We start from the raw sequence: 12,345 nt of genomic DNA on the forward strand, positions 1-12,345 counted from the left end.
CAATAAATAGGCCGTAGTGGGGAAATAATTACAATTTAGCAATTAAACATGGGCGTGATAGATGTGCAGAAGATGAATGTACAAGTAGAGATACTGGGGTGCATAGGAGCAAGATGTATAAATAAATACAGTATGGGGATGAGGTAGTTGGATGGGCTATTTACAGATGGGCTATGTACAGGTGCAGTGATCTGTGAGCTGCTTCGACAGCTGGTGCTTAAAGCTAGTGAGGGAGATGGGAGTCTCCAGCTTCAGAGATTTTGTAGTTCGTTCCAGTCATTGGCAGCAGAGAACTGGAAGGAAAGGCGGCCAAAGGAGGAATTTGCTTTGGCGGTGACCAGTGAGATATACCTGCTGGAGCGCGTGCTACGGGTGGGTGCTGTTATGGTGACCAGTGAGCTGAGAAAAGGGGGGACTTTACCTAGCAGGGTCTTGTATATGACCTGGAGCCAGTGGATTTGGCGACGAATATGAAGCGAGGGCCAGCCAACGAGAGCGTACAGGTCGCAGTGGTGGGTAGTATATGGGGCTTTGGTGACAAAACGGATGGCGCTGTGAAAGACTGCATCCAATTTGTTGAGTAGAGTGTTGGAGGCTATTTTGTAGATGACATCGCCGAAGTCGAGGATCGGTAGGATAGTCAGTTTTACGAGGGTATGTTTGGCAGCATGAGTGAAGGATGCTTTGTTGCGAAATAGGAAGCCAATTCTAGATTTAATTTTGGATTGGAGATGCCCAATGTGAGTCTGGAAGGACAGTTTACAGTCTAGCCAGACACCTAGGTATTTGTAGTTGTCCACATATTCTAAGTCAGAACCGTCCAGAGTAGTGATGCTGGATGTGCAGGCAGGTGCGGTCAGTGATCGGTTGAAGAGCATGCATTTAGTTTTACGTGCATTTAAAGAGTAGTTGGAGGCCACGGAAGGAGAGTTGTATGGCATTGAAGCTCGTCTGGAGGTTAGTTAACACAGTGTCCAAAGAAGGGCCAGAGGTATACAGAATGGTGTCGTCTGCGTAGAGGTAGATACGAGAATTACCAGCATCAAGAGCGACATTATTGATGTATACAGAGAAGAGATTTTGCCCTGTGGCACTCCCATAGAGACTGCCAGAGGCCCGGGCAACAGTCCCTCTGATTTGACACACTGAACTCTATCAGAGAAGTAGTTGGTGAACAAGGCAAGGCAATCATTTGAGAAACCAAGGTTGTTGAGTCTGCTGATAAGAATGTGGTGATTGACAGAGTCGAAAGCTTGGCCAGGTCGATGAAGACGGCTGCTAAGTACTGTCTTTTATCGATGGCGGTTATGACATCGTTTAGGACCTTGTGCGTGGCTGAGGTGCACCCATGACCAGTTCTGAAACCAGATTGCATAGCGGAGAAGGTACAGTGGGATTCGAAATGGTCGGTAATCTGTTTGTTGACTTGGCTTTCGAAGACCTTAGAAGGGCAGGGTAGGATAGATATAGGTCTGTAGCAGGTTGGGTCTGGAGTGTCTCCCCCTTTGAAGAGGGGCGATGATCGTGGCAGCTTTCCAATATTTGGGAATCTCAGACGATACGAAAGAGGTTGAACAGGCTAGTAATATGGGTTGCAACAATTTCGGCAGATCATTTTAGAAAGAGGGGGTCCAGATTGTCTAACCCGGCTGATTTGTAGGGGTCCAGATTTTGCAGCTCTTTCTGAACATCAGCTATCTGATTTGGGTGAAGGAGAAATGGGGGATGCTTGGGCGAGTTGCTGTGGGGGGTGCAGGGCAGTTGACCGGGGTAGGGGTAGCCAGGTGGAAAGCATGGCCAGCCGTAGAAAAATGCTTATTGAAATTCTCAATTATTGTGGATTTATCGGTAGTGACAGTGTTTTCAATCCTCAGTGCAGTGGGCAGCTGGGAGGAGGTGCTCTTATTCTCCATGGACTTTACAGTGTCCCAGAACTTGTTTGAGTTTGTACTACAGGATGCAAATTTCTGTTTGAAAAGCTAGCCGTAGCTTTCCTAACTGCCTGTGTATATTGGTTCCTAACTTCCCTGAAAAGTTGCATAGCACGGGCTGTTTGATGCTAATGCAGTACGCCACAGGATGTTTTTGTGTTGGTTAAGGGCAGTCAGGTCTGGAGAGAACCAAGGGCTATATCTGTTCTTAGTTCTCCATTTTTTAAAAGGGGCATGCATAGTTGGCGAGGAAAATCACTTTTAATGAATAACCAGGCATCCTCTACTGACGGGATGAGGTTTACGCAGACACACTTGTCTAAATTGAAGGGTCATGTGAAGGAAATGCTGTAATCCCCAGCCACATCTTGGATGGGTCTCTACAGAAGGTGTAGACGGTACAGTCAAGTAGTTACTTGCAGTATCACATATAGATAGTGCCAATATTAATAAAATAATACCCAGTATGTACCAGAACAATATCAATAACGATATCAGTGACAGATGAGGTAGCTATTTGCATACAATCAGGGCTAAAGTGGCTGAGCAGCAGGATAAAAAAAAATAGTAGCAGCAACTTATGGCGTGTGTGTTAAGAGAGAGTCATGTGAATAGAGGCACTGCAGATAGTGCTGATGACTGGGAACTCTCCCCCAGTGATGAACTGGTCTGTCCGAACCGCGCGTGATCAAGATAATCTATATTCGGAGAGCCTGTTTCTGTCCTGCCCTTGACTTTGGTGCAGGGCACGTGATGTCCATAGGCTCTTCGTCGCAAAACTCCCTGATCTTCTCAAAAAGATAAGTTTGTCTAGCTGTGTCCAGTCGAGGTGGTGCTTGTCCAGGCAGACCATCTATGGGGGGGAAGGATGTCAGCGATGCGCAGCAGCTGAAACCTGGTCCTGACCCCAAACTAGAGGTCGACCGATTATGATTTTTCAAAGCCGATACCGATTATTGGAGGACAGAAAAAAGCTAAACCATTTTATATATATATATATTTGTAATAGTGACAATTACAACAATACTGAATGAACACTTTTTTATTTGAACTTAATACATCAATAAAATATCTTTAGTCTCTAATAAATAATGAAACATGTTCAATCAATTTGGTTTAAATAATGCAAAAACAAAGTGTTGGAGAAGAAATTAAAAGTGCAATATGTGCCATGTAAGAAAGCTAACATTTAAGTTCCTAGCTCAAAACATGAGAAGATATGAAAGGTAAAAAGTTTTAGGTTGTAGTTATTATAGTAATTATAGGACTATTTCTCGCTATACCACTTGTATTTCATATACCTTTGACTATTGGATGTTCTTATAGGCACTTTAGTATTGCCAGCCTAATCTCGGGACTTGATAGGCTTGAAGTCATAAACAGCGCAATGCTTGAAGCACAGCAAAGAGCTGCTGGCAAACGCATGAATGTGCTGTTTGAATGAACGCTTACGAGCCTGCTGCTGCCTACCACCGCTCAGTCAAACTGCTCTATCAAATATCAAATCATAGAGTTAATTATAACATAATAACACACAGAAATACGAGCCTTAGGTCTTTTAATATGGTCAAATTCGGGAAACTATCATTTAGAAAACAAAACGTTTATTCTTTCAGTGAAATATGGAACCGTTACGTATTTCATCTAATGGTTGGCATTCCTAAGTCTAAATATTTCTGTTACATTGCACAACCTTCAATGTTATGTCATAATTATGTAAAATTCTGACAAATTAATTACGGTCTTTGTTAGGAAGAAATGGTCTTCACACAGTTCGCCAGGCGGCCCCACACTGCTGCATATACCCTGATTCTGCTTGCACAGAACGTAAGAGAAGTGACACAGTTTCCCTAGTTAAAATACATTCATGTTAGCAGGCAATATTAACTAAATATGCAGGTTTAAAAATATATACATGTGTATTGATTTTAAGAAAGGCATTGATGTTTGTGGTTAGGTACACAATGGTGTAACACAGTGCTTTTTTCGCAAATGCAATTGTTAAATAATCACCCATTTGGCGAAGTAGGCTGTGATTCGATGATAAATTAACATGTAACACATCGATTATATGCTACGCTGTACAAGCTAGATCAACTAGTAATATCATAAACCATGTCTAGTTAACTTGTTACGGCTAGACGTTCCGCTAGCGGAACCCCTCGACGACATCCGGTGAAATGGCAGAGTGCCAATTTCAAATGAAATTACTATAAATATTAAACTTTCATGAAATCACACAGGTAATGCACCAAATTAAAGCTACACTTGTTGTTAATCCAGCCAATGTATCCAATTTCAAAAAGGCTTTTTCGGCGAAAGCAAATCATGCGATTATCTGAGGATAGCACCCCACCAAACAAACACATGACATTCATATTTCAACCCGCCGGGCGCGACACAAAACGCAAAATAAGCATATAATTCATGCCTTACCTTTGGATATCTTCTTTTGTTGACACTCCAATATGTCCCATATACATCACAAATGTTCCTTTTGTTCGATTAATTCCGTTGATATATATACAATTATATACTTCTATATGTCAATTTATTTGGCGCGTTTGATAAAACAAAAACACTGGTTCGCAACATGACTATAAAATATCTAATAAGTTACCTGTTAACTTGTTACAAACATTTCAAACAACTTTCCTAATACAATTTTAGATATTTTTTTGCGTAAATAATCAATAAAATTTTAAGTCTGGATAAACTGTGTTCAATAGCGGATAAAAACAAAGTGGTGCGAGTGTTCAGGTCACGCGCCTCTAACAAACAGTACACTTCACTCGACCCCGTTCTGGTCATTTTACTCCCCCTAGTAGAGCTCGTTATCCAGAGCGTTGGTGACTGTAACTGTGCTCTTGGCAACAATTTAATTAGGCTTTTTTGCTGACGTTTACTGAAACTGGCCATATTCAACGTTTCTGGTAGCCCTCCACAAGCTTCCCACAATAAGTTGGGTTAATTTTGTCCCATGCCTCCTGACAGAGCTGGTGTAACTGAGTCAGGTTTGTAGGCCTCCTTGCTCGCACATGCTTTTTCAGTTCTCTCCCACACATTTTCTATAGGATTGAGTTCAGGGCTTTGTGATGGCCACTTTAATACCTTGACTTTGTTGTCCTTAAGCCATTTTGCCACAACTTTGGAAGTATGCTTGGGGTCATTGTCTGTTTTGAAGACCCATTTGTGACCAAGCTTTAACTTCCTGACTGATGTCTTGATGTTACTTCACAATATCCATATCATCTTCCTACCTCATGAAGCCATCTATTTTGTGATGTATGATGCTGCCACCCCTGTGCTTCACGGTTGAGATGGTGTTCTTTGGCTTGCAAGCCTTCCCCTTTTTCCTCCAAACATAACAATGGCCATTATGGCCAAACAGTTCTATTTTTGTTTCATCAGACCAGAGGACATTTCTCCAAAAGTACGATCTTTGTCCCCATGTGCAGTTGCAAATCCTAGTCTGGCTTTTTTATGGCGGTTTTGGAGCAGTGGCTTCTTCCTTGCTGAGCAGCCTTTCAGGTTATGTCGATGTAGGACTCGTTTTACTGTGGATATCGATACTCTTGTACCTGTTTTCTCCAGCATCTTCACAAGGTCCTTTGCGGTTGTTCTGGGATTTTTTTGCACTTTTCGCACCAAAGTACGTTCATCTCTAGGAGACAGAATGTGTCTCCTTCCTGAGAGGTATGACTGCAGCGTGGTCCCATGGTGTTTATACGTGTGTACTATGAACGTGGTACCTTCAGGCATTTGGAAATTGCTCCCAAGGATGAACCAGACAATTTTTTTTCAGAGGTCTTTTTTTTTTTTGCTGATTTCTTTTGATTTTCTTTTTTTTTTCAAGCGAAGAGGCACTGGGTTTGAACGTAGGTCTTGAAATACATCCACAGGTACACCTCCAGTTGACTCAAATGATGACAATTAGCCTATCAGAAGCTTCTAAAGCCATGACATCATTTTCTGGAATGTTCCAAGCTGTTTAAATGCACAGTCAACTTAGTGTATGTAAACTTCTGACCCACTGGAATTGTGATACAGTAAATTATAAGGGAAATAATCTGTCTGTAAACAATTGTTGGAAAAATGACTTGTGTCATGCACAAAGTAGATGTCCTACCCGACTTGCCAAAACTGTAGTTTGTTAACAAGAAATTTGTGGAGTGGTTGAAAATCGAGTTTTAATGACTCCAACCTAAGTGTATGTAAACTTCCGACTTCAACTGTATATTTCATTTTTAAGTATCATTTATTTTTTCATTTTTTAAGTCAAACTTGTTCAGTGGTCTTCCACATCACTCCTCATCCTCAGCAATGCTGTTCACAGCCAAGTCATTCTCGAACTGCCTTCGATTTGCTGGCATCAGAGGACACAGCTTGGTGATGATGTCCATCATCTTGGACTCTTATTGCCCTGTTGCTTATTTCGATTGCATGGGCGGTCATTGTCCTAATGCACCGTCATACTTCAACTTTGATTGGGACAGTCAGGCAATATTGGAATATAAAAGAACACCAAAAACCCTGGACATGTGAGTAGATATATTATTAGAGGGGTAGCAATGCTGTGTGTGTGCTCAACCGGAAAACGTGGGTGACAATTCAGTATGGGGTGCACATCTGACTGGCTAGAGATTGTGTGTGTGGTGTATCGTTACTGATTCAAATAACCATTGGAATGGGTTAATTAATATTCATTATAGGAATAATAGATGTAAGCTAGTATAAATTGCTGATCACCTCTTATGGGAGCAGGTAGCACAAATGTATTGCTTCATGCTAATGCTATGTAGGTATGTAATTACATTTTGGTAGGGGCGCGCCAGTTCTAGCTATGTGGCTTTCACTGGCTAGGAATTGTGTGTGTGGTGTACTGATTCAAAGAATCAATTTCTGAATATAATTCATTATCGGGCTAATAGATTGAAGTTAGATTTAATTGCAGATCTCTTATGGGAGCCGGTAGCATTGCTAGTCTATGCTCACTAGCTAGTTAGCTAATTAAATATGTTCTCAGATCTACTTAGCAAGCTAGTTCTTACCAATACAGGAGTTGTGTCCCTAGATAAGCATATTCTCAGAACTGTATTTACCTTCAAATAACAGAGAATTCCATTGTCAGAATGATAATAAAACCTCACAGGAAAGCTTTCAGGGAACAATTGTAAAACATTCTCAGAATCTCCCTTCAACTTAAACATGTATGTTCCCAGAACAGAGGAAATGTTCACTTTCGTTCTTAGAGCATTTAAAAACCGGTCAGACTTGGGGGTCAAAAAACGTACGTTCCCACAACTTCCAAGTAACCAAATGTGCTAGCTGGGCTGTCACTTTTACAGTGGGTGTTGGGAGAGGGCACAGCGTGTGTGTTTTTAGCAGGGGGAGGGGTGTGTGCTTGTAGCGGGGGTAGGAGGGTTTGTGTGTAGCAGGGGGGTGTGTGTGTGTGTGTGTGTGTGTGTAGTGGGGAGGTGTGTGAGCAGAGCCACACCCAGGCTGATTGGGGGACCACACCTCCGTGAGGAATCTGCTGCAGCTGGGTCACATGTCTACCTACCCCTTCTCTCTCTCGCTCGCTCTCTCTCCAATTAAATTGAATTCAAAGGGCTTTATTGGGATGGGAAACATATGTTTACATAGTTTGTCACTTTATTACCTATCCCAATCAGAAATGAACAGAAAACATTACACTCACAAAAGTGTCAAAAGCTAAGCTGTATTCTGGCATTCTGCTAAGGAGCTGGGCTGTGGCATTTCCATCTAAAAGGACCCATGAGCACCAACATGTGAAGTTCATAGGAGCATGTCAAATTGGGACCGACCGACCAAATCAGTCTTAGGTGGCAAAATTTCTAATTGTTTTTTTTTACATTGGATAAAAGCAAAGACACAGAGCTACAAAATGGTATATCATACACTGCATTTGAGGAACAATGGGAACGTAGTTCTGCTTTGAAAGTTGATAAACTTGTAACCTCATTTTTGAGAAAATGGCCTTTGAATGTTTTGGTACACCTACTGGAGAGCCCTTCTTTGTCTACACCCATTCCGCATCGTTCACACCCTCTTAAGCTTTAGCCCCACCCATCTCTTTAAGGGTTGACCTGAGCGTTCTGTACCAAGAGCAGTCCAGCACCCAAGCTAACTAACTTGCTAGCTACTTCCAGACACACATGTGAGAACAGTTCACTGAATATTGCTTGCCCTAGTAGATCTGGTTATGCTGTTTTGTTATCCAGAGCATTGGTGACCGCAAATGTGCTGTCAGATTGTCCATTTGTAAATTCTGAGCTTTTCGCTCTAGGAGCATTCAGAGCACATACTGGACTCTCTGACCGATGAGTAAGGTTGATCCGAACGTTATGACCTCACAACGGCAGTCAAACACCCAAGCTAACTGGCTAACATTGGCTAGCTACTTCCAGACACATGATGAGAGAACACCCCACTCTGACCATTTTACTCCCCCTAGCAGAGCTGGGTGACTGTAATTCTGCTACTGGCAACAATTTAATTATGCTTTTTTAGCCGACATCGGGATAATTTCAACCGGTGTTGAGCGTTCGTATATTCATCAGTTATTCTGCGCTCTGGCACACTCCGATCGTCTATTGTTAAAACAATTAACCATAATCCCAACTCATGACGTTACTACCCTGCATGAATCGGCAGGTAGCTCCTTAAAACAACTTTTAATAACACTGCTAGCTTAGGTTAACTGCTTTGAACTCCAAGCACAGATGGGACACATGGAAATTCATTTTTATTTAGGCATTAATCATGCACACATTTATTTTTTTATTGTGGCACAGCATCAATGAGATTCAAACCTATTATCTTTTGTTATGTATCCATGGAAAGTCCACTACGCCACCAGGTTGGAGCTATCATGATATGTTTTTTTTTTACTCATACGAAGCTGTTCAATTTTGTTTGTTAAAACAGACCCCATTTTTAAGGAAACAAGCACTCATTAAGATCAGGTGAGGCCAACACACCTTAACACACTTAACAAGATAGAGGATAATGAGAGTTTTGTTGATGCTGACAACAAAATGTATATGTTTTTTAATGACGTTTTTAGAAGTTTTTTTGTAATGTTACTAAGGTTTTCTTTTTTTTTTTATGGAAAGCTTTCTTAATGTTCTGAGGAAATGACTATACATAGAACCGTGAGGAAAACTTGCCGAAGTACTGAAATTCCCACAGAAGAACATAGTTCAGTGAGCGTTAAGAAACCATTTGAGAACATTCCCAATGTCAAACCAGTTGGAAAACCTTCCTATAACATGAACAAAATGGATAAATGTTATCATGTTTGAACTTTTAGGAATCGTTCTGTTAAAGTAATGAAATACCAAGAAAATAACATTGTTTTGTCAAGTTCCTTAAATGTTCTGAGAGTTTTCCAAAGCCAAGCAACTATCCTGCACCATTCCCAGAACGTTGTGGGAAAGTTGTATGCAAAATAACCATAGGACAACCACTCTCTCACCAGGCTCTAAGAAAACATGGTCTTCAGAACGTTATGTGCATGCTGGGTTTACTGTACTGAACTCTACCGTTAATCTAACGCCTGCCTCAGACCACTCGTAGAACAGTGTGTCGTTAGATGTTTTTTTGCACTCCAGCATCACTTTATACACAGAAGATCAACAAAGAATTACATGGTTTGACTGCCGATAACTTCAAAATAAAGTTGACTACAGTAGAAATACAAAGTTGCCAATGTCTTTGCAATTGATACAGACAAGCAACGTATAAAATGATGCTTCAAATGAAACCCAAGATGACTGCATTAAAATATATCACATTGACATACATTTCATGTTCAATCAATTGAGTTGTATTTTGCTACTTGTAGGCTACTGTCTGTAATTTGTCCTGATATATGTGTAGCCTAACAGCAATGATGTACCAAATCGTGATTTAGTGCATTTTCTTTCATTGGGTAAGAGTTACAATAAGCCGCCTCAGTATTTGCAGCTGTAGGTTGTAATATCTCTCGAGGACCTGATCTGTCGTCAGTATTGTTGAATAATTATAATGTTAAGGAAATATTTTATTTGAGAAAGCTGATCCGAGTGCAGCGCTCCTTGTTTCCCGATCCTATCAGTATCGTCACATGCTCCAATGACGCACGTAGCAACCGTTCTCTCTTCATTGTGATTTGGCCTTGATGGAGGTCCTTGACGATCTTCTTGGCCTTCCTGAAACGCATGTTGGCCGTTGATGGGAAGATGCTAAGTTCCATCACTTCCAGGAAACCGGACCCTGTGCTCTACCGTGCTGTACTGTCCAAACTTGGGAACCATAGACATCTAGGATCCTTTCACATTTGATCTGGTCTGGACCAACCAAATGTGCTCTTGTTTGGGGGTCGAGCTCATTACAATAAGAGCCAGTGATTAGAATAATACCTAAATATGCAAAAATAAGGATATTGCAAATGTCTACCTTTTTGAGTTCCTAGGTACATCACCATGAAGAGAATGATATTCATAAGCATAATTATGAATTTGTGTAGAGTACAGATCAGGGACATATGATTCCGTTACCGTAATTCCGTTACCAGATGTAAATCCACTTCACCTACTGTACTTCAATAACCAATTTTTTTTTTTCATAGCTGACACCCCGTTCTTTCTGCAGACATCTTTTAATCATAATTCGTAGCCGATATTTACGAGTTTTTGGAGAATTTGGTCGCATAAATAGCTGAGGGAGATTTTACTGTAATTCTGTCACTGAACTTCTGCAGTTCTTCCAGTAAATATGTTTTTGTGAAATGTTCTTTGTAAATTGTTTATGTAGTCCTTGTGCATAGAGGTTTATGGTTAAACTTTGAAATCAATGTTTTTTTGTTTGGCATACATTTTAAAGTGAAAACTTGAGTCAAACCGTAATTGCGTTACCGTGGAACTGGGTGTGTGTGTGCGTGCGTGTGCGTGCGATTACATAGACCCACAAAGAATTCAGAAACAAATCCAATTTTGATAAACTGAAATACCACAGTGTGCCATCACAGCAGCAAGACGTGTGACCTGTTGCCACAAGAAAAGGGCAACAAGTGAAGAACAAACACCATTGTAAATACAACCCATATTTATGTTGATTTATTTTCCCTTATATATATATAATAGGACATTTGACATGTCTTTATTCCTTTGGAGCTTTTGTGAGTAATGTTTACTGTTCATTTTGTTTATTTCACTTTTGTTTTATCTATTTCACTTGCTTTGTCGAGAAAGAGAGAGAGACTCCCCACTCCCCTCTGCTTCTAGAGAAGGGTGTGACTGTCTACCAGTGAGAGAGAGGGAGGGGACATTCTTGTTGAGCTACTCCTCCCTGTTTCTCTCTTTCTCTTTCGGTCTCATTAACTTACTAGCAGGGCCAGGATTAGGCTTTCTCTCTCTCGCTACATATTTGTCCCTATTTCCTTCCGTTTTCCTCTCACATAAGTCTACTCTTTATTGTATTTCTCTCTACACCAAATTAGTATTTTTGTTTCTGAATAGTAGGCCTACAGTTTGAGAAGAGGTAATGCTGGGTATATTTGTGTGGGTGGCACTACTCTGGTTGTCATTTCCTCTTCTTACCTGTTTCTACTCCTCCCCATCCCCCCTGTTCTCACCTCTCCTCTAATGGTTCTGTTGTCTTTCCCTCTCTACCTCTATCTCACCCATCCTCTATCGCATCTGTCTGTTGCATGTCAGCGTATGTAGCAGTTGGCTAACATGTCTTATCTCCCCCAGTGTAGCAGTAGTCTAACTGTACTCTCTCTGTCTGTCTCTGTCTCTGTGTGTGTGTGTGTGTGTGTTATCTATATGTATTATGTGGCTAACAGTCCTCTCTCTCCCTCTCCTCTGCAGTGCCTGTCGAGTCCTAAGGCCAGCGGTGGTGCCAGCTCCCAACCACAACCCAAGAAGGAGTCCCAACCCCAGCAGCCCAAGTTGACCAAGAAGGAACCCAAGACAGAGCCTCATACCCAGGAGGAGGAAGAAAACATGCCCTCAGTACACATCAAACCAGAACCACAGGAGGTGGAGTCCACGGTGAGAGATTGAATGAGGGGTGGAAGAGTGGTCTAGAGGAATGGTGGATGGAGGGTTTGGGGAGTGTGGGGTGGTGAAGAAGAGGGGGATAGATGCCTTAAATTGAAGAGAAAGAGTTCTGGGTGGATGGTTGTAGAGAGAGAGGCTACAGGAAATCGAGTCTGGGTCTGTCTGTCGATTGTTCGAAAGGGCAGAAGAAATGGTGGCTGGAGAGGAAAGGGAGGGTGTTAGAGAGAGAAGGTTGTAGAGCAGGACTGTTCATTGTCGGTCCTGAAGGGCCAAAGCACTTCTGTTTTTCATCCTCTCCTAATCAGGACTGATTCAGACCTTGGATACCAGGTGAGTGTAGTTAA

General features: G+C 41.6%; 2 protein-coding genes across 19 annotated transcripts in view; one reads left to right on the top strand and one right to left on the bottom strand.

Annotated features, from left to right (window-relative positions):
* rbm41 (RNA binding motif protein 41) overlaps positions 1 to 12,345 on the bottom strand; it is a 218,449-nt gene that overhangs the window by 128,559 nt on the left and 77,545 nt on the right. The window lies entirely within an intron of this gene.
* LOC110491126 (Krueppel-like factor 8) overlaps positions 1 to 12,345 on the top strand; it is a 161,890-nt gene that overhangs the window by 77,931 nt on the left and 71,614 nt on the right. For 8 of the 12 annotated variants that reach the window (XM_036950131.2, XM_036950145.2, XM_036950140.2 and 5 more), the window contains exon 2: positions 11,810 to 11,992. In XM_036950131.2, the coding sequence (XP_036806026.1) occupies positions 11,810 to 11,992 (183 nt within the window). Of the gene's footprint in view, positions 1 to 11,276; positions 11,478 to 11,809; positions 11,993 to 12,345 lie in introns of those variants that run through there. The other 4 variants (XM_090201598.1, XM_036950148.2, XM_090201611.1 and 1 more) reach the window with 4 other exon arrangements.

Source organism: Oncorhynchus mykiss, chromosome 2, assembly GCF_057628025.1.
Source record: "Oncorhynchus mykiss isolate SJ-2025 chromosome 2, ASM5762802v1, whole genome shotgun sequence".
Taxonomy (NCBI): domain Eukaryota; kingdom Metazoa; phylum Chordata; class Actinopteri; order Salmoniformes; family Salmonidae; genus Oncorhynchus; species Oncorhynchus mykiss.